Raw genomic sequence first — 21,613 nt, 5'->3', positions numbered from 1 at the left:
AACAAGTTTTGTATGTATGAGCCGTTACGCACAGGTGACAGCTGTTTAACAGTCATTTTAAACCTCTTTTCAGCAGCTGAGATCATTTACATATAAGTGTGAGAAATTACAAACATATTTTTATATATTTTTTTATCATAAATTCCTCCCGCAGTAGGCGGCAGCACCCTCCGTTGTCTTGTTTAAAACAGGTCGGATGACATGAAAAATGTGTTATTTCTAATATTAAGTGCAATAGACAAGTAAAAACACATTAATAATACTCTTAAATATTTTACCAAAACGAAAAGGAGCTTTATTAATGACTAAAAGCAGCATTTAGTAGACACAGAAGTGATTTGTGTATCAGCGTATTTTCACGGATTCAGGGGGAGAATTGTCGATTTACTGTAGAGGAGAGAAAACTATAGAGCTACTCATGTGTGTGTTTAGATAAACTAATTATTTTATCAAATCCAGTAAAGCATTTTTCAATATTGGGGAGTCACCAAGTCAAGTCTCCTCAGCTTTTTACCTTCTAGACTCAAGTCAAGTCTCAGGTTTCCAGCTGAAGATCAGCTTTCTGTTATGATCCAGAAGAAAGAAGCGAGCAAAAAATGACCTACAGTCAGTAATAAGTAATCAGATCCACATTTATTGTATTTTCAAAACGGACTTAAGTTACTTGTTTGATGTGATGACGAAAATAAACCTCGATTGATCCTCTGTGTGTGAAACGTGGCGCACATAAATGCTTTTTGATCCATTTCAGCAAAGGAAGGCTGAAATAAAACACACTTATGGAGAAATAAGAAAAGATCCTATCAGATCCCCTGTGTCCACAAGATAAATTACATTTGTATAAACATGTAGATATTTTTTCTTTGCATGTTCTGTCATTCAAACCCCAAAACACACGCTGGCATGCGCGGCGCATGCGCACAGGTGGAGCGCAGACTTTGACAATTTGAGAACAGAGAATTTGATGACGTGGCCATTAGTCCAATGACATCACCTCTCTCTCTCTCCTGCGCGCTTTGATTGGCTTTGATGTTTGTTCTAGAGGATGCGCGCTTTGATCTCTGCTTTCATCTTAACTTAAAAAGGCACATCTAAGCCACAGAAACTTGGGTATTCAGGTGAAATCCGGTATAAAGTCACGTTTAGGCCTTCACAAGTGATTCTGAGACCACACTCGACGCATACAGTGAGGATCTTAACATTCCAGAGACCCTACAAACCGAAAGTTTCACACAAGTTTATTGAGCATCGTACAAAACACCAGAAAGAAGATGTCTGTGTCCACAATAAGCCCCTTTGGATCCCAGAACACGTTCATGGTAACGTCACAGGCTCTTCTTCCTGTAGTCAACAAATTTTTTGATCAGATATCGCCAGCGGAGTGGATCCTGTTGGCCGCAGGCATTAAACACCCGGCCACAGAGGCCACTCTTGTCAACATGCTTGTTGAAATTGTCCAAGCACTGTCAGCGGCAGTGCTGAGAGTTGTGGTGCCCATTTTTCAGGAGCACCTTTCAAACACCACGTCTCCAGTTGAACTGGAGACATACAATACTCACCTGGGAGACTCCCTCTCCCAGTGTTTCTCAACCGCTCTTGACGTCCCACAAGTGAGAAGTCAGAGCATCCTGGAACTCTCGACACTAATTGAAAAAGAAGTGTCTGAGAGGATCAGGTCTGTTTTATCCACCGCCGCCAACAGTACCTGCTGGCCATCAGAGCCGGCCGTGTACGTGCCACCCACCATGTCCAACAGCAGGAACCTTCATCGCATGGTGAGTCACGCTTTCACTTGTCTTAAAGGACTCTTACATAGGATGTGTTTGCGCCCAAAAGACATTGAGGTGGAGAGATGTCAATCCATTCAGAGTATCAACTCTGACATCAGCGTCCCCTCAGTGACCAAAGCAGTGAGTGACATCCTACAAAAATGGTCCAGTGATACAGTGAGCCACACAGAAGAGGCTGAAACTTCTCTCGTGCCACTCAGTGACTCTCTGGAGGCTCATGATGCAGCGTCTGAGATCGTCACAATGATCAGTGAAGACCTGCAGCATCCTGTCTTCGGAGATATTATTTGTTGCAGTGAGAGAAGCTCATCCAGACCTCGTTATAATATCAGACTCGCCCTCGATAAGGTGAGGGACTTTTTTGCCGGACAGGCCATACCACCAGAAGACGCCATACAAGTCCTGCATAAACACACCTTTTTTAAGATTGCCAGAAATCAGTTCCAGACCACAATGGAAGAACTGAAGAGTGCGTTTCAGTGCAATGACACAGACTTTGTCATAAGTCTGAAACAGGATTCAAGCAGGTCTCTGCTGAGAATCATGGAGGAAGTCGAGGAGGTGACCTTGCCTGGGGCTATTCCAGAGCCTCCCAGGCCTGAGTCTAGACCCGCCAGCAGGACTACAATGACCAGCTTCGGAGATCTGTCATCTCCTCCGTTAGACTTTGACACCATCAAGAATGATCTCGACGACTTGTTTGATAAATCAGACCTGCAAGGTGCAACATGTACCAGCAACAAACTAGAAAATGTCGCGCTGGCTGAAGAGATCAGGAAGTTTTCAAGAGAACTGACGGATAAAATGTACCATCACCTTATGAATGGCCAGATGTATCAGATCCCCATCCTGCCAATGGGAAGAAGTCTCTCTGACTCTGTCATCTCAGAGCGCACGTTCAAAATAGGCACCACTCGCCCCAACTTTTCTCCTGAAGTCCTGTATGCAATGACAGAGGACGCAGTAGGAAAGTTCTGTCAGCTGATGCTCCACTGGCTGGAGAAAGAGCCGTCAGTGAGAAGAAGTTACGATGAGAAAGTGTGCGGTGCGTTTGCTGAGATTGATGACCTGATAACAAGATCACTGACCCCAACAGAAGAAGACAACATCAGGCCAGACTCCCCTGAAGCCCCGACTTCACAAGAAGTGATCTTCGTCGGGCCAGAGTCCCCTGAAACCCCGACTTCACAAGAAGTGATCTTCGTCGGGCCAGAGTCCCCTGAAACCCCGACTTCACAAGAAGTGATCTTCGTCGGGCCAGAGTCCCCTGAAACCCCGACTTCACAAGAAGTGATCTTCGTCGGGCCAGAGTCCCCTGAAACCCCGACTTCACTAGAAGTGATCTTCGTCGGGCCAGAGTCCCCTGAAACCCCGACTTCACAAGAAGTGATCGTCGTTGAGCCAGAGTCCCCTGAAGCCAGCAAGACGCTGACTACAACACCCTCTACAACATATAAGGAATTAACTCCAAGTGACATTAGACAGCCAGACTTCTGCTTCAGCAATGACATCTGTGACCGCTTGAATGTCCGGCTACATGTAGATAGCCGGACTTTGGCCTCAAAAAAAGTACCTGAGCGAGAGCCAACATCCGATTTAGTCTGGGAAGAAACAAAGGGCTTTCGCCCAGGAACTTTGGCGTCTTCCTCCACTCTGGCGCCACTTTCCATTAAGTCCAGTAAAGGTCAATCATCATCAGGAAGAGACAAGCTGACAGCCTCGACAGTGGACAACTTTGTCTGTGCCCTGGTCATAAGGTTGATTGGGCGAATCCCTTGGAAAGTCAAGAAAGACATGAAAATTGATAGTATGAACGCCATCATCAACCGTGTCTCAGAAAGAGCACAAGCAGAGGGCATCACGATGCTTCCTTCTCTCTCAAAAGCCAAGGACGTCAAGAAGGTCAATAAAGCGGTTATAAAAGATCTTCTTCATCAGTATAAGACTCCAATACAGTTGTTGAAGGCGGCACTAGCAAAAGATGATCCAACTTTCACCAGTTCTGTTGTGAAATATCTAAACATCCATGTGAAAGCTTTGGTTGACCCTCCTCCGAAGAACTCCAAGGTGGCCACCTTCTTCAAAGCTGTGGGCAAAGCGTTAGCCAAGCCCTTCAGGCTGTGCTTTATGGACACCAGCGACGACTAAAACAAAATCCTAGCTAAAACAAAATCTAACTCCCCTAATCCCGACTAAAACCTAAAACCCCTAATCCCAACTAAAACCTACCTCCTCTAATCCCAGTTAAAACCTAACCCCTCTAATCCCAACCAAAGATTAGGGGGATCAGGATGAATGCAGCTAACAGACCTTTCTCACAGCGGGCATTTTGACATATAACAGCAGCGACCATGTTCCAGTTAGATGTGTCAGTGAGCCACATGTAACTGGAATACAGCTCCGCTTGTGTTTCACTTGTCAAAATGTCCGCTGTGAGAAATGTCAAGGGCTGCACATTGGCTCCTCCACCTGTTGCATGGGTTTTCCCCAGGTCTAATCCTAACTAAAACAAAACCTAACCCCAATAATCCCAACTAAAACCTAAACCTCCTAATCCAAACCAAAACCTAACCCTTCTAATCCCAACCAAAGATTAGGGGGATCAGGATGAATGCAGCTAACAGACCTTTCTCACAGCGGGCATTTTGACATATAACAGCAGCGACCATGTTCCAGTTAGATGTGTCAGTGAGCCACATGTAAAACCTAAACCCCCCAATCCAAACCAAAACCTAATCCCTTAATCCCAGTTTAAATCTAACCGCTCTCATCCTAACTAAAACTGAAACCTGGGTCTAATCTTAACCAAATCAAAATCCCAAGTAAAAAAAAAACCTAACCCCAATAATCCCAACCAAAGATTAGGGGAATCAGGATGAATGCAGCTAACAGACCTTTCTCACAGCGGGCAAAACCTAAACCTTCTAATCCCAACAAACATCTAACCCTTCTAATCCCAACTAAAACCAAAACCTCCAATCCAAAAATAAAACAAAACCTCAAAAACAAAAATAAAAAATCAAATCAAATGTTTGTTTAAATTGTTTATATTTGCTGTCAGACATGGACAAAATTATAAAAATTGAATTGAAAGGTAGATTCTGCAAAAAAAACAAAAAATGTTAGGGCATGTTTGCATAGTGTGTGTGTGTGAACAAATTTCATGTTATTCAATGATATTCTCTTGTGCACTGGTTCCCAACCTGAGGGTCCCGACTCCCACTAGGTGTCACCAAAGCTTCACAGGGGGTCCTGAGGCCCTCATGATTCTAAACGGTGTAATAAAATGTTTCTTTTTAAAACATGTATCTAAGCATTTAAGAGCTGATCACTAGATCACTAGATATGATAGGTTAATCCTGAATGGAGACTTGAACATTCATATCAGCAAAAAGAATGACTCAAAAACTGTGGAGCTTGTAAATCTACTGGACAGTTTTGAACTCACCCAACATGTAAATGAAGCCACTCATCACCATGATAACACTCTAGATTAAGTATTAACAAAAGGGTTAAATACTGATAATGTCTCTGTATTTGAACTACCTATTTCACTGTAATATATACAAAGAAGCCATGACTGCCTATGGCAAGAAAGGATTACTTTTCCAAGATTATTACAGAGAATGCTGGGAACTCTAGAATATTATTCTCCATTATTACACAGCTTTGTTTAATACTCGATTCTGATTGGTCAATTACGGCATTCTACAGTCTGTTATTTCTGAATAGCAGAGCGCTGCTATGAGTAACAGACTGTTGCTAAGGACACAGTTCTGTTAATAGTCTCTGGAGGACCACATCCAGTCATATCAATCTGCAGAAAGAAGTCCGGTAAAATAACCAACTACGGCTCATTTGCGACACCTTGTGGCAAAAAAACGTTAGAGATAATATCCGTGACAGCAGCCTGGTGAGCGCCTCTCTTAGTTGCACATCGCTGCACGCCAACTTAAGTAATAAGCGGTAGTGATAATAGTAATATTGTTGTATTTTATTTATTGATACAATGTACAGTGTTAAACATAAATGTTACCATTTGATGTACTGCACCAGAGTTAGTTTATAACCAATTTTCATCTACGGTCCCGTCGGCAGGTCACAATTAAAACATATAACAGCACAATAACAAACAGTACAAACCAAAGGTACACACAATAGTACATCACATGCAGAAACGTCATAATCTTAAGAAGGCTACATAGCTTTCATAGATATTTACATTGCTATGCACGCAGTTCCAACTGTAGAATCTAACGGCCTATTTTTTTAGCGGAAGCAATAAAATCATTTTTAAATCAATGAAATCATTTTTAAATCGATATTTTGTGTGAGATTATTGATTTCTTTAGTAAACAGCCATGTAATAAGCGGGATTATGTACAGCGAGCGGGTCATTATTGTGAAAAGAACCCCTTTACGGTGATGCAGGACCCCGGCGCAAAGCACAATAAAGACCATAATAATTATATTATTATGTAATATATTATTATATAATATATATAATGAATGTCACTATACATTATCCCTTACCTATTGACCAGCTACTCAACACCATCCCCCCGGAGTCCAGAGTCCAGATGTTCCTAAAATAATACATAATGGTTCAAGTCGCTGTTTAATTTGGAATATTTACATTACAGAGGTTGGTTGCCAGGACGTTTTAGCGATGGGCAGAAAAATAAACAGGTGAATGATTTGCGTTATTTTCGCCACATCTTGTGTCATAAAGAATCTTTTGTTTTTTCCATTAGTACTCCCTCCAATACCTAGAATTTGATGGCTTTAGAGATTTTGAGGTTTTCAATTTAACCAACAAGTTTTGTATGTATGAGCCGTTACGCACAGGTGACAGCTGTTTAACAGTCATTTTAAACCTCTTTTCAGCAGCTGAGATCATTTACATATAAGCGTGAGAAATTACAAACATATTTTTATATATTTTTTTATCATAAATTCTTCCCGCAATAGGCGGCAGCACCCTCCGTTGTCTTGTTTAAAACAGGTCGGATGACATGAAAAATGTGTTATTTCTAATATTAAGTGCAATAGACAAGTAAAAACACATTAATAATACTCTTAAATATTTTACCAAAACGAAAAGGAGCTTTATTAATGACTAAAAGCAGCATTTAGTAGACACAGAAGTGATTTGTGTATCAGCGTATTTTCACGGATTCAGGAGGAAAATTGTCGATTTACTGTAGAGGAGAGAAAACTATAGAGCTACTCATGTGTGTGTTTAGATAAACTAATTATTTTATAAAATCCAGTAAAGCATTTTTCAATATTCGGGAGTCACCAAGTCAAGTCTCCTCAGCTTTTTACCTTCTAGACTCAAGTCAAGTCTCAGGTTTCCAGCTGAAGATCAGCTCTCTGTTATGATCCAGAAGAAAGAAGCGAGCAAAAAAATGACCTACAGTCAGTAATAAGTAATCAGATCCACATTTATTGTATTTTCAAAACGGACTTACTTGTTTGATGTGATGACGAAAATAAACCTCGATTGATCCTCTGGGTGTGAAACGTGGCGCACATAAATGCTTTTTGATCCATTTCAGCAAAGGAAGGCTGAAATAAAACACACTTATGGAGAAATAAGAAAAGATCCTATCAGATCCCCTGTGTCCACAAGATAAATTACATTTGTATAAACATGTAGATATTTTTTCTTTGCATGTTCTGTCATTCAAACCCCAAAACACACGCTGGCATGCGCGGCGCATGCGCACAGGTGGAGCGCAGACTTTGACAATTTGAGAACAGAGAATTTGATGACGTGGCCATTAGTCCAATGACATCACCTCTCTCTCTCTCCTGCGCGCTTTGATTGGCTTTGATGTTTGTTCTAGAGGATGCGCGCTTTGATCTCTGCTTTCATCTTAACTTAAAAAGGCACATCTAAGCCACAGAAACTTGGGTATTCAGGTGAAATCCGGTATAAAGTCACGTTTAGGCCTTCACAAGTGATTCTGAGACCACACCCGACGCATACAGTGAGGATCTTAACATTCCAGAGACCCTACAAACCGAAAGCTTCACACAAGTTTATTGAGCATCGTACAAAACACCAGAAAGAAGATGTCTGTGTCCACAATAAGCCCCTTTGGATCCCAGAACACGTTCATGGTAACGTCACAGGCTCTTCTTCCTGTAGTCAACAAATTTTTTGATCAGATATCGCCAGCGGAGTGGATCCTGTTGGCCGCAGGCATTAAACACCCGGCCACTGAGGCCACTCTTGTCAACATGCTTGTTGAAATTGTCCAAGCACTGTCAGCGACAGTGCTGAGAGTTGTGGTGCCCGTTTTTCAGGAGCACCTTTCAAACACCACGTCTCCAGTTGAACTGGAGACATACAATACTCACCTGGGAGACTCCCTCTCCCAGTGTTTCTCAACCGCTCTTGACGTCCCACAAGTGAGAAGTCAGAGCATCCTGGAACTCTCGACACTAATTGAAAAAGAAGTGTCTGAGAGGATCAGGTCTGTTTTATCCACCGCCGCCAACAGCACCTGCTGGCCATCAGAGCCGGCCGTGTACGTGCCCCCCACCATGTCCAACAGCAGGAACCTTCATCGCATGGTGAGTCACGCTTTCACTTGTCTTAAAGGACTCTTACATAGGATGTGTTTGCGCCCAAAAGACATTGAGGTGGAGAGATGTCAATCCATTCAGAGTATCAACTCTGACATCAGTGTCCCCTCAGTGACCAAAGCAGTGAGTGACATCCTACAAAAATGGTCCAGTGATACAGTGAGCCACACAGAAGAGGCTGAAACTTCTCTCGTGCCACTCAGTGACTCTCTGGAGGCTCATGATGCAGCGTCTGAGATCGTCACAATGATCAGTGAAGACCTGCAGCATCCTGTCTTCGGAGATATTATTTGTTGCAGTGAGAGAAGCTCATCCAGACCTCGTTATAATATCAGACTCGCCCTCGATAAGGTGAGGGACTTTTTTGCCGGACAGGCCATACCGCCAGAAGACGCTATACAAGTCCTGCATAAACACACCTTTTTTAAGATTGCCAGAAATCAGTTCCAGACCATAATGGAAGAACTGAAGAGTGCGTTTCAGTGCAATGACACAGACTTTGTCATAAGTCTGAAACAGGATTCAAGCAGGTCTCTGCTGAGAATCATGGAGGAAGCCGAGGAGGTGACCTTGCCTGGGGCTATTCCAGAGCCTCCCAGGCCTGAGTCTAGACCCGCCAGCAGGACTACAATGACCAGCTTCGGAGATCTGTCATCTCCTCCGTTAGACTTTGACACCATCAAGAACGAAGTTGAGGACTTGTTTAATAAATCAGACCTGCAAGGTGCAACATGTACCAGCAACAAACTGGAAAACGCCGCGCTCGCTGAAGAGATCAGGAAGTTTTCAAGAGAACTGACGGATAAAATGTACCATCACCTTATGATAGGCCAGATGTATCAGATCCCCATCCTGCCAATGGGAAGAAGTCTCTCTGACTCTGTCATCTCAGAGCGCAGGTTCAAAGTAGGCACCACTCGCCCCAACTTTTCTCCTGAAGTCCTGTATGCAATGACAGAGGACGCAGTAGCAAAGTTCTGTCAGCTGATGCTCCACTGGCTGGAGAAAGAGCCGTCAGTGAGAAGAAGTTACGATGAGAAAGTGTGCGGTGCGTTTGCTGAGATCGATGACCTGATAACAAGATCACTGACCCCAACAGAAGAAGACAACATCAGGCCAGACTCCCCTGAAGCCCCGACTTCACAAGAAGTGATCTTCTTCGGGCCAGAGTCCCCTGAAACCCCGACTTCACAAGAAGTGATCTTCGTCGGGCCAGAGTCCCCTGAAACCCCGACTTCACAAGAAGTGATCTTCGTCGGGCCAGAGTCCCCTGAAACCCCGACTTCACTAGAAGTGATCTTCGTCGGGCCAGAGTCCCCTGAAACCCCGACTTCACAAGAAGTGATTGTCGTTGAGCCAGAGTCCCCTGAAGCCAGCAAGACGCTGACTACAACACCCTCTACAACATATAAGGAATTAACTCCAAGTGACATTAGACAGCCAGACTTCTGCTTCAGCAATGACATCTGTGACCGCTTGAATGTCCGGCTACATGTAGATAGCCGGACTTTGGCCTCAAAAAAAGTACCTGAGCGAGAGCCAACATCCGATTTAGTCTGGGAAGAAACAAAGGGCTTTCGCCCAGGAACTTTGGCGTCTTCCTCCACTCTGGCGCCACTTTCCATTAAGTCCAGTAAAGGTCAATCATCATCAGGAAGAGACAAGCTGACAGCCTCGACAGTGGACAACTTTGTCTGTGCCCTGGTCATAAGGTTGATTGGGCGAATCCCTTGGAAAGTCAAGAAAGACATGAAAATTGATAGTATGAACGCCATCATCAACCGTGTCTCAGAAAGAGCACAAGCAGAGGGCATCACGATGCTTCCTTCTCTCTCAAAAGCCAAGGACGTCAAGAAGGTCAATAAAGCGGTTATAAAAGATCTTCTTCATCAGTATAAGACTCCAATACAGTTGTTGAAGGCGGCACTAGCAAAAGATGATCCAACTTTCACCAGTTCTGTTGTGAAATATCTAAACATCCATGTGAAAGCTTTGGTTGACCCTCCTCCGAAGAACTCCAAGGTGGCCACCTTCTTCAAAGCTGTGGGCAAAGCGTTAGCCAAGCCCTTCAGGCTGTGCTTTATGGACACCAGCGACGACTAAAACAAAATCCTAGCTAAAACAAAATCTAACTCCCCTAATCCCGACTAAAACCTAAAACCCCTAATCCCAACTAAAACCTACCTCCTCTAATCCCAGTTAAAACCTAACCCCTCTAATCCCAACCAAAGATTAGGGGGATCAGGATGAATGCAGCTAACAGACCTTTCTCACAGCGGGCATTTTGACATATAACAGCAGCGACCATGTTCCAGTTAGATGTGTCAGTGAGCCACATGTAACTGGAATACAGCTCCGCTTGTGTTTCACTTGTCAAAATGTCCGCTGTGAGAAATGTCAAGGGCTGCACATTGGCTCCTCCACCTGCTGCATGGGTTTTCCCTAGGTCTAATCCTAACTAAAACAAAACCTAACCCCAATAATCCCAACTAAAACCTAAACCTCCTAATCCAAACCAAAACCTAACCCTTCTAATCCCAACCAAAGATTTGGGGGATCAGGATGAATGCAGCTAACAGACCTTTCTCACAGCGGGCATTTTGACCATATAACAGCAGCGACCATGTTCCAGTTAGATGTGTCAGTGAGCCACATGTAACTGGAATACAGCTCCGCTTGTGTTTCACTTGTCAAAATGTCTGCTGTGAGAAATGTCAAGGGCTGCACATTGGCTCCTCCACCTGTTGCATGGGTTTTCCCCAGGTCTAATCCTAACTAAAACAAAACCTAACCCCAATAATCCCAACTAAAACCTAAACCTCCTAATCCAAACCAAAACCTAACCCTTCTAATCCCAACCAAAGATTAGGGGGATCAGGATGAATGCAGCTAACACACCTTTCTCACAGCGGGCATTTTGACATATAACAGCAGCGACCATGTTCCAGTTAGATGTGTCAGTGAGCCACATGTAACTGGAATACAGCTCCGCTTGTGTTTCACTTGTCAAAATGTCCGCTGTGAGAAATGTCAAGGGCCGCACATTGGCTCCTCCACCTGTTGCATGGGTTTTCCCCAGGTCTAATCCTAACTAAAACAAAACCTAACCCCAATAATCCCAACTAAAACCTAAACCTCCTAATCCAAACCAAAACCTAACCCTTCTAATCCCAACCAAAGATTAGGGGGATCAGGATGAATGCAGCTAACAGACCTTTCTCACAGCGGGCATTTTGACATATAACAGCAGCGACCATGTTCCAGTTAGATGTGTCAGTGAGCCACATGTAAAACCTAAACCCCCTAATCCAAACCAAAACCTAATCCCTTAATCCCAGTTTAAATCTAACCGCTCTCATCCTAACTAAAACTGAAACCTGGGTCTAATCTTAACCAAAACAAAATCCCAAGTAAAAAAAAAACCTAACCCCAATAATCCCAACCAAAGATTAGGGGGATCAGGATGAATGCAGCTAACAGACCTTTCTCACAGCGGGGAAAACCTAAACCTTCTAATCCCAACAAACATCTAACCCTTCTAATCCCAACTAAAACCAAAACCTCCAATCCAAAAATAAAACAAAACCTCAAAAACAAAAATAAAAAATCAAATCAAATGTTTGTTTAAATTGTTTATATTTGCTGTCAGACATGGACAAAATTATAAAAATTGAATTGAAAGGTAGATTCTGCAAAAAAAAAAAAATGTTAGGGCATGTTTGCATAGTGTGTGTGTGTGTGAACAAATTTCATGTTATTCAATGATATTCTCTTGTGCACTGGTTCCCAACCTGAGGGTCCCGACTCCCACTAGGTGTCACCAAAGCTTCACAGGGGGTCCTGAGGCCCTCATGATTCTAAACGGTGTAATAAAATGTTTCTTTTTAAAACATATATCTAAGCATTTAAGAGCTGATCACTAGATCACTAGATATGATAGGTTAATCCTGAATGGAGACTTGAACATTCATATCAGCAAAAAGAATAACTCAAAAACTGTGGAGCTTGTAAATCTACTGGACAGTTTTGAACTCACCCAACATGTAAATGAAGTCACTCATCACCATGATAACACTCTAGATTAAGTATTAACAAAAGGGTTAAATACTGATAATGTCTCTGTATTTGAACTACCTATTTCACTGTAATATATACAAAGAGGCCATGACTGCCTATGGCAAGAAAGGATTACTTTTCCAAGATTATTACAGAGAATGCTGGGAACTCTAGAATATTATTCTCCATTATTACACAGCTTTGTTTAATACTCGATTCTGATTGGTCAATTACGGCATTCTACAGTCTGTTATTTCTGAATAGCAGAGCGCTGCTATGAGTAACAGACTGTTGCTAAGGACACAGTTCTGTTAATAGTCTCTGGAGGACCACATCCAGTCATATCAATCTGCAGAAAGAAGTCCGGTAAAATAACCAACTACGGCTCATTTGCGACACCTTGTGGCAAAAAAACGTTAGAGATAATATCCGTGACAGCAGCCTGGTGAGCGCCTCTCTTAGTTGCACATCGCTGCACGCCAACTTAAGTAATAAGCGGTAGTGATAATAGTAATATTGTTGTATTTTATTTATTGATACAATGTACAGTGTTAAACATAAATGTTACCATTTGATGTACTGCACCAGAGTTAGTTTATAACCAATTTTCATCTACGGTCCCGTCGGCAGGTCACAATTAAAACATATAACAGCACAATAACAAACAGTACAAACCAAAGGTACACACAATAGTACATCACATGCAGAAACGTCATAATCTTAAGAAGGCTACATAGCTTTCATAGATATTTACATTGCTATGCACGCAGTTCCAACTGTAGAATCTAACGGACTATTTTTTTAGCGGAAGCAATAAAATCATTTTTAAATCAATGAAATCATTTTTAAATCGATATTTTGTGTGAGATTATTGATTTCTTTAGTAAACAGCCATGTAATAAGCGGGATTATGTACAGCGAGCGGGTCATTATTGTGAAAAGAACCCCTTTACGGTGATGCAGGACCCCGGCGCAAAGCACAATAAAGACCATAATAATTATATTATTATGTAATATATTATTATATAATATATATAATGAATGTCACTATACATTATCCCTTACCTATTGACCAGCTACTCAACACCATCCCCCCGGAGTCCAGAGTCCAGATGTTCCTAAAATAATACATAATGGTTCAAGTCGCTGTTTAATTTGGAATATTTACATTACAGAGGTTGGTTGCCAGGACGTTTTAGCGATGGGCAGAAAAATAAACAGGTGAATGATTTGCGTTATTTTCGCCACATCTTGTGTCATAAAGAATCTTTTGTTTTTTCCATTAGTACTCCCTCCAATACCTAGAATTTGATGGCTTTAGAGATTTTGAGGTTTTCAATTTAACCAACAAGTTTTGTATGTATGAGCCGTTACGCACAGGTGACAGCTGTTTAACAGTCATTTTAAACCTCTTTTCAGCAGCTGAGATCATTTACATATAAGCGTGAGAAATTACAAACATATTTTTATATATTTTTTTATCATAAATTCTTCCCGCAATAGGCGGCAGCACCCTCCGTTGTCTTGTTTAAAACAGGTCGGATGGCATGAAAGAATGTGTTATTTCTAATATTAAGTGCAATAGACAAGTAAAAACACATTAATAATACTCTTAAATATTTTACCAAAACGAAAAGGAGCTTTATTAATGACTAAAAGCAGCATTTAGTAGACACAGAAGTGATTTGTGTATCAGCGTATTTTCACGGATTCAGGGGGAGAATTGTCGATTTACTGTAGAGGAGAGAAAACTATAGAGCTACTCATGTATGTGTTTAGATAAACTAATTATTTTATAAAATCCAGTAAAGCATTTTTCAATAGGAGTCACCAAGTCAAGTCTCCTCAGCTTTTTACCTTCTAGACTCAAGTCAAGTCTCAGGTTTCCAGATGAAGATCAGCTTTCTGTTATGATCCAGAAGAAAGAAGCGAGCAAAAAAAATGACCTACAGTCAGTAATAAGTAATCAGATCCACATTTATTGTATTTTCAAAACGGACTTAAGTTACCTGTTTGATGTGATGACGAAAATAAACCTCGATTGATCCTCTGTGTGTGAAACGTGGCGCACATAAATGCTTTTTGATCCATTTCAGCAAAGGAAGGCTGAAATAAAACACACTTATGGAGAAATAAGAAAAGATCCTATCAGATCCCCTGTGTCCACAAGATAAATTACATTTGTATAAACATGTAGATATTTTTTCTTTGCATGTTCTGTCATTCAAACCCCAAAACACACGCTGGCATGCGCGGCGCATGCGCACAGGTGGAGCGCAGACTGACAATTTGAGAACAGAGAATTTGATGACGTGGCCATTTGTCCAATGACATCACCTCTCTCTCTCTTCTGCGCGCTTTGATTGGCTTTGATGTTTGTTCTAGAAGATGCGCGCTTTGATCTCTGCTTTCATCTTAACTTAAAAAGGCACATCTAAGCCACAGAAACTTGGGTATTCAGGTGAAATCCGGTATAAAGTCACTTTTAGGCCTTGACAAGTGATTCTGAGACCACACCCGACGCATACAGTGAGGATCTTAACATTCCAGAGACCCTACAAACCGAAAGTTTCACACAAGTTTATTGAGCATCGTACAAAACACCAGAAAGAAGATGTCTGTGTCCACAATAAGCCCCTTTGGATCCCAGAACACGTTCATGGTAACGTCACAGGCTCTTCTTCCTGTAGTCAACAAATTTTTTGATCAGATATCGCCAGCGGAGTGGATCCTGTTGGCCGCAGGCATTAAACACCCGGCCACTGAGGCCACTCTTGTCAACATGCTTGTTGAAATTGTCCAAGCACTGTCAGCGACAGTGCTGAGAGTTGTGGTGCCCGTTTTTCAGGAGCACCTTTCAAACACCACGTCTCCAGTTGAACTGGAGACATACAATACTCACCTGGGAGACTCCCTCTCCCAGTGTTTCTCAACCGCTCTTGACGTCCCACAAGTGAGAAGTCAGAGCATCCTGGAACTCTCGACACTAATTGAAAAAGAAGTGTCTGAGAGGATCAGGTCTGTTTTATCCACCGCCGCCAACAGCACCTGCTGGCCATCAGAGCCGGCTGTGTACGTGCCCCCCACCATGTCCAACAGCAGGAACCTTCATCGCATGGTGAGTCACGCTTTCACTTGTCTTAAAGGACTCTTACATAGGATGTGTTTGCGCCCAAAAGACATTGAGGTGGAGAGATGTCAATCCATTCAGAGTATCAACTCTGACATCAGCGTCCCCTCAGTGACCAAAGCAGTGAGTGACATCCTAGAAAAATGGTCCAGTGATACAGTGAGCCACACAGAAGAGGCTGAAACTTCTCTCGTGCCACTCAGTGACTCTCTGGAGGCTCATGATGCAGCGTCTGAGATCGTCACAATGATCAGTGAAGACCTGCAGCATCCTGTCTTCGGAGATATTATTTGTTGCAGTGAGAGAAGCTCATCCAGACCTCGTTATAATATCAGACTTGCCCTCGATAAGGTGAGGGACTTTTTTGCCGGACAGGCCATACCACCAGAAGACGCCATACAAGTCCTGCATAAACACACCTTTTTTAAGATTGCCAGAAATCAGTTCCAGACCACAATGGAAGAACTGAAGAGTGCGTTTCAGTGCAATGACACAGACTTTGTCATAAGTCTGAAACAGGATTCAAGCAGGTCTCTGCTGAGAATCATGGAGGAAGCCGAGGAGGTGACCTTGCCTGGGGCTATTCCAGAGCCTCCCAGGCCTGAGTCTAGACCCGCCAGCAGGACTACAATGACCAGCTTCGGAGATCTGTCATCTCCTCCGTTAGACTTTGACACCATCAAGAATGATCTCGACGACTTGTTTGATAAATCAGACCTGCAAGGTGCAACATGTACCAGCAACAAACTAGAAAATGTCGCGCTGGCTGAAGAGATCAGGAAGTTTTCAAGAGAACTGACGGATAAAATGTACCATCACCTTATGAATGGCCAGATGTATCAGATCCCCATCCTGCCAATGGGAAGAAGTCTCTCTGACTCTGTCATCTCAGAGCGCAGGTTCAAAATAGGCACCACTCGCCCCAACTTTTCTCCTGAAGTCCTGTATGCAATGACAGAGGACGCAGTAGGAAAGTTCTGTCAGCTGATGCTCCACTGGCTGGAGAAAGAGCCGTCAGTGAGAAGAAGTTACGATGAGAAAGTGTGCGGTGCGTTTGCTGAGATCGATGACCTGATAACAAGATCACTGACCCCAACAGAAGAAGACAACATCAGGCCAGACTCCCCTGAAGCCCCGACTTCACAAGAAGTGATCTTCGTCGGGCCAGAGTCCCCTGAAACCCCGACTTCACAAGAAGTGATCTTCGTCGGGCCAGAGTCCCCTGAAACCCCGACTTCACAAGAAGTGATCTTCGTCGGGCCAGAGTCCCCTGAAACCCCGACTTCACAAGAAGTGATCTTCGTCGGGCCAGAGTCCCCTGAAACCCCGACTTCACTAGAAGTGATCTTCGTCGGGCCAGAGTCCCCTGAAACCCCGACTTCACAAGAAGTGATCGTCGTTGAGCCAGAGTCCCCTGAAGCCAGCAAGACGCTGACTACAACACCCTCTACAACATATAAGGAATTAACTCCAAGTGACATTAGACAGCCAGACTTCTGCTTCAGCAATGACATCTGTGACCGCTTGAATGTCCGGCTACATGTAGATAGCCGGACTTTGGCCTCAAAAAATGTACCTGAGCGAAAGCCAACATCCGATTTAGTCTGGGAAGAAACAAAGGGCTTTCGCCCAGGAACTTTGGCGTCTTCCTCCACTCTGGCGCCACTTTCCATTAAGTCCAGTAAAGGTCAATCATCATCAGGAAGAGACAAGCTGACAGCCTCGACAGTGGACAACTTTGTCTGTGCCCTGGTCATAAGGTTGATTGGGCGAATCCCTTGGAAAGTCAAGAAAGACATGAGAATTGATAGTATGAACGCCATCATCAACCGTGTCTCAGAAAGAGCACAAGCAGAGGGCATCATGATGCTTCCTTCTCTCTCAAAAGCCAAGGACGTCAAGAAGGTCAATAAAGCGGTTATAAAAGATCTTCTTCATCAGTATAAGACTCCAAAACAGTTGTTGAAGGCGGCACTAGCAAAAGATGATCCAACTTTCACCAGTTCTGTTGTGAAATATCTAAACATCCATGTGAAAGCTTTGGTTGACCCTCCTCCGAAGAACTCCAAGGTGGCCACCTTCTTCAAAGCTGTGGGCAAAGCGTTAGCCAAGCCCTTCAGGCTGTGCTTTATGGACACCAGCGACGACTAAAACAAAATCCTAGCTAAAACAAAATCTAACTCCCCTAATCCCGACTAAAACCTAAAACCCCTAATCCCAACTAAAACCTAACCTCTCTAATCCCAACTAAAACCTACCTCCTCTAATCCCAGTTAAAACCTAACCCCTCTAATCCCAACCAAAGATTAGGGGATCAGGATGAATGCAGCTAACAGACCTTTCTCACAGCGGGCATTTTGACATATAACAGCAGCGACCATGTTCCAGTTAGATGTGTCAGTGAGCCACATGTAACTGGAATACAGCTCCGCTTGTGTTTCACTTGTCAAAATGTCCGCTGTGAGAAATGTCAAGGGCTGCACATTGGCTCCTCCACCTGTTGCATGGGTTTTCCCCAGGTCTAATCCCAACTAAAACAAAACCTAACCCCAATAATCCCAACTAAAACCTAAACCTCCTAATCCAAACCAAAACCTAACCCTTCTAATCCCAACCAAAGATTAGGGGGATCAGGATGAATGCAGCTAACAGACCTTTCTCACAGCGGGCATTTTGACATATAACAGCAGCGACCATGTTCCAGTTAGATGTGTCAGTGAGCCACATGTAAAACCTAAACCCCCTAATCCAAACCAAAACCTAATCCCTTAATCCCAGTTTAAATCTAACCGCTCTCATCCTAACTAAAACTGAAACCTGGGTCTAATCTTAACCAAATCAAAATCCCAAGTAAAAAAAAAACCTAACCCCAATAATCCCAACCAAAGATTAGGGGGATCAGGATGAATGCAGCTAACAGACCTTTCTCACAGCGGGGAAAACCTAAACCTTCTAATCCCAACAAACATCTAACCCTTCTAATCCCAACTAAAACCAAAACCTCCAATCCAAAAATAAAACAAAACCTCAAAAACAAAAATAAAAAATCAAATCAAATGTTTGTTTAAATTGTTTATATTTGCTGTCAGACATGGACAAAATTATAAAAATTGAATTGAAAGGTAGATTCTGCAAAAAAAAAAAAATGTTAGGGCATGTTTGCATAGTGTGTGTGTGTGTGAACAAATTTCATGTTATTCAATGATATTCTCTTGTGCACTGGTTCCCAACCTGAGGGTCCCGACTCCCACTAGGTGTCACCAAAGCTTCACAGGGGGTCCTGAGGCCCTCATGATTCTAAACGGTGTAATAAAATGTTTCTTTTTAAAACATGTATCTAAGCATTTAAGAGCTGATCACTAGATCACTAGATATGATAGGTTAATCCTGAATGGAGACTTGAACATTCATATCAGCAAAAAGAATGACTCAAAAACTGTGGAGCTTGTAAATCTACTGGACAGTTTTGAACTCACCCAACATGTAAATGAAGCCACTCATCACCATGATAACACTCTAGATTAAGTATTAACAAAAGGGTTAAATACTGATAATGTCTCTGTATTTGAACTACCTATTTCACTGTAATGTATACAAAGAAGCCATGACTGCCTATGGCAAGAAAGGATTACTTTTCCAAGATTATTACAGAGAATGCTGGGAACTCTAGAATATTATTCTCCATTATTACACAGCTTTGTTTAATACTCGATTCTGATTGGTCAATTACGGCATTCTACAGTCTGTTATTTCTGAACAGCAGAGCGCTGCTATGAGTAACAGAACCGTTGCTAAGGACACAGTTCTGTTAATAGTCTCTGGAGGACCACATCCAGTCATATCAATCTGCAGAAAGAAGTCTGGTAATTTAACCAACTACAGCTCATTCGCGACACCTTGTGGCAAAAAAACGTTAGAGATAATATCTGTGACAGCAGCCTGGTGAGCCTTAGTTGCACATCACTGCACGCTAACTTAAGTAATAAGCGGTAGTGATAATAGTAATATTGTTGTATTTTATTTATTGATACAATGTACAGTGTTAAACATAAATGTTACCATTTGATGTACTGCACCAGAGTTAGTTTATAACCAATTTTCATCTACGGTCCCGTCGGCAGGTCACAATTAAAACATATAACAGCACAATAACAAACAGTACAAACCAAAGGTACACACAATAGTACATCACATGCAGAAACGTCATAATCTTAAGAAGGCTACATAGCTTTCATAGATATTTACATTGCTATGCACGCAGTTCCAACTGTAGAATCTAATGGACTATTTTTTTAGCTGAAGCAATAAAATCATTTTTAAATCAATTAAATCATTTTTAAATCAATATTTTGTGTGAGATTATTGATTTCTTTAGTAAACAGCCATGTAATAAGCGGGATTATGTACAGCGAGCGGGTCATTATTGTGAAAAGAACCTCTTTAGGGTGATGCAGGACACTGGCACGAAGCACAATAATGACCATATAATAATAATGAATGTCACTATGCATTATCCCTTACCTATTGACCAGCTACTCACAACACCAACAAAATAACATCAATTAGAGCCAGTATTGCTACTGATGTAAACACAGATGACCTTAGCAAATCCTGTAAAAATGATGTCACCATGGGAAAATTCACCTGTATTACTGCAAGACTGTCACTGAGTGTAACTCCTCTAACTCATGTATTGACCCTGTATCTACATTATTGTTTAAGTGTGTGTTCGACAGTGGTTCAAGTCATGTCTTGAACATTATAAACGCATCTCCTCAAACGGGCATCTTTCCAGATGCCTTCAAAACAGCTGTTGTTAACAATATCCTGGAGGATTTTCAGTCTGTTAGAACATACCACGGCACTGAAACTGCTCTTACTAAAATAATCAGTGACCTCAGACTAAACTCGGATGAAAGTAGGGTCTCAGTTCTTATCCTCTTAGACCTAAGTGCAGCGTTTGATACGACTGACCATGATATCCTAATCAATCGTCTGGAAAAGTGGGTTGGTCTTTCTGACCGTGCGTTAAACTGGTTCAAAACATACATCAAAGGGAAAAAGTTTTATGTCAGTCTTGGAGATCATGTGTCTGAGAAACATGACAACTGCATTGGGGTCCCATAAGGTAGCTGCCTTGGTCCATTATTATACTCATTATACATACTGCCACTTGGTTACATCATCAGAGAGCACAATGTATGTTTCCATAGTTACGCAGATGACACACAACTGTATATATCTACTGAACCAAATGATGCTGCAGCTATGAACTCCATTACTACCTGTCTTCTGGTAGTAAATAAATGGATGAGCAGTAATTTCTTAAAGTTAAATGAGGACAAAACTGAAATCCTACTAGTCGGCCCCAAAACCAAAAGAGAAATGCTCACTGGATTAAATCTGAGGTTACAGGTCTAGGTGTTATTTTAGACTCAGATCTAAGCGTCAGGTCCCACATTAGCAAGGTGATGAAAACATTAGTCCAATTTTAGCTGCTCTGCACTGGCTTCCTGTAATATTTAGAATTGACTTTAAGCCCATAATGGGCTAGGACTAAGCTACATTGCTAACTCCTTTGTTCACTATTCACCCTCAAGAACACTGCGACTTGCTGGTTTATTGGAGATTCCCAGCAACAGCCGAAAGAAAATCGGGGATGCAGCCTGTTAAAAAAATGTATTCGTAATAACCTTTAAAACAATAGAGACCGGAGCCGAAGTATCAAAGTTTAACAGAATTTATTTTCTTGTACAAGAAGGAGCGTTTCACAGTGCAACATTCAAGATGAGGTTACAAAGAAAAGGCTCCCAGTGGAGCGCTTACAACAAGGTTTTATACAATATGAGTGGGCGTTTCAGTTCTTCCTCTAATCTATTAAGTATAGACTTTATAGATAACGTCATGTCAGTTCTCCTGTCCAGGAGCCATATAGCCCGACTGTCCCCAGGATGACATGTCTCACCCTTTCTTCAACGAATTTTAATTTCTACATCTTCCTCTTTTACAAATATAATACTGAACTTCCTTTAACCTTAGC

The 21,613-nt window shown here is 42.2% G+C and overlaps 1 protein-coding gene and 1 long non-coding RNA gene across 2 annotated transcripts; one reads left to right on the top strand and one right to left on the bottom strand.

Moving 5' to 3' along the window:
• Positions 1 to 1,271: 1,271 nt before the first annotated feature.
• Positions 1,272 to 17,724, top strand: LOC121882773. The gene is made up of 2 exons (XM_042391215.1): positions 1,272 to 3,176; positions 16,723 to 17,724. Exons 1-2 carry the CDS (start codon positions 1,272 to 1,274, stop codon positions 17,722 to 17,724), a joined length of 2,907 nt encoding a protein of 968 aa, XP_042247149.1.
• Positions 4,822 to 5,355, bottom strand: LOC121882389. Its single transcript, XR_006092079.1, has 2 exons — positions 5,239 to 5,355; positions 4,822 to 5,059 (listed from the first exon to the last, which is right to left on the bottom strand). It is a non-coding gene; the product is annotated as an uncharacterized LOC121882389 (long non-coding RNA).
• Positions 17,725 to 21,613: the final 3,889 nt, after the last annotated feature.

The sequence above is a fragment of the Thunnus maccoyii genome, chromosome 17, assembly GCF_910596095.1.
Source record: "Thunnus maccoyii chromosome 17, fThuMac1.1, whole genome shotgun sequence".
Taxonomy (NCBI): Eukaryota; Metazoa; Chordata; class Actinopteri; order Scombriformes; family Scombridae; genus Thunnus; species Thunnus maccoyii.
The sequence above is the reverse complement of the archived record's forward strand: the minus strand, read 5'-3'. Positions and strand labels throughout refer to the sequence as shown.

Bases quoted from the DNA above. Each gene is read 5' to 3' on its own strand.
- LOC121882773 (XM_042391215.1), top strand. From the start codon at position 1,272: ATGTCTGTGTCCACAATAAGCCCCTTTGGATCCCAGAACACGTTCATG. The intron at 3,177-16,722 runs GTGATCGTCGTT...ACTTCACAAGAA, and splicing joins AAACCCCGACTTCACAAGAA to GTGATCTTCGTCGGGCCAGA.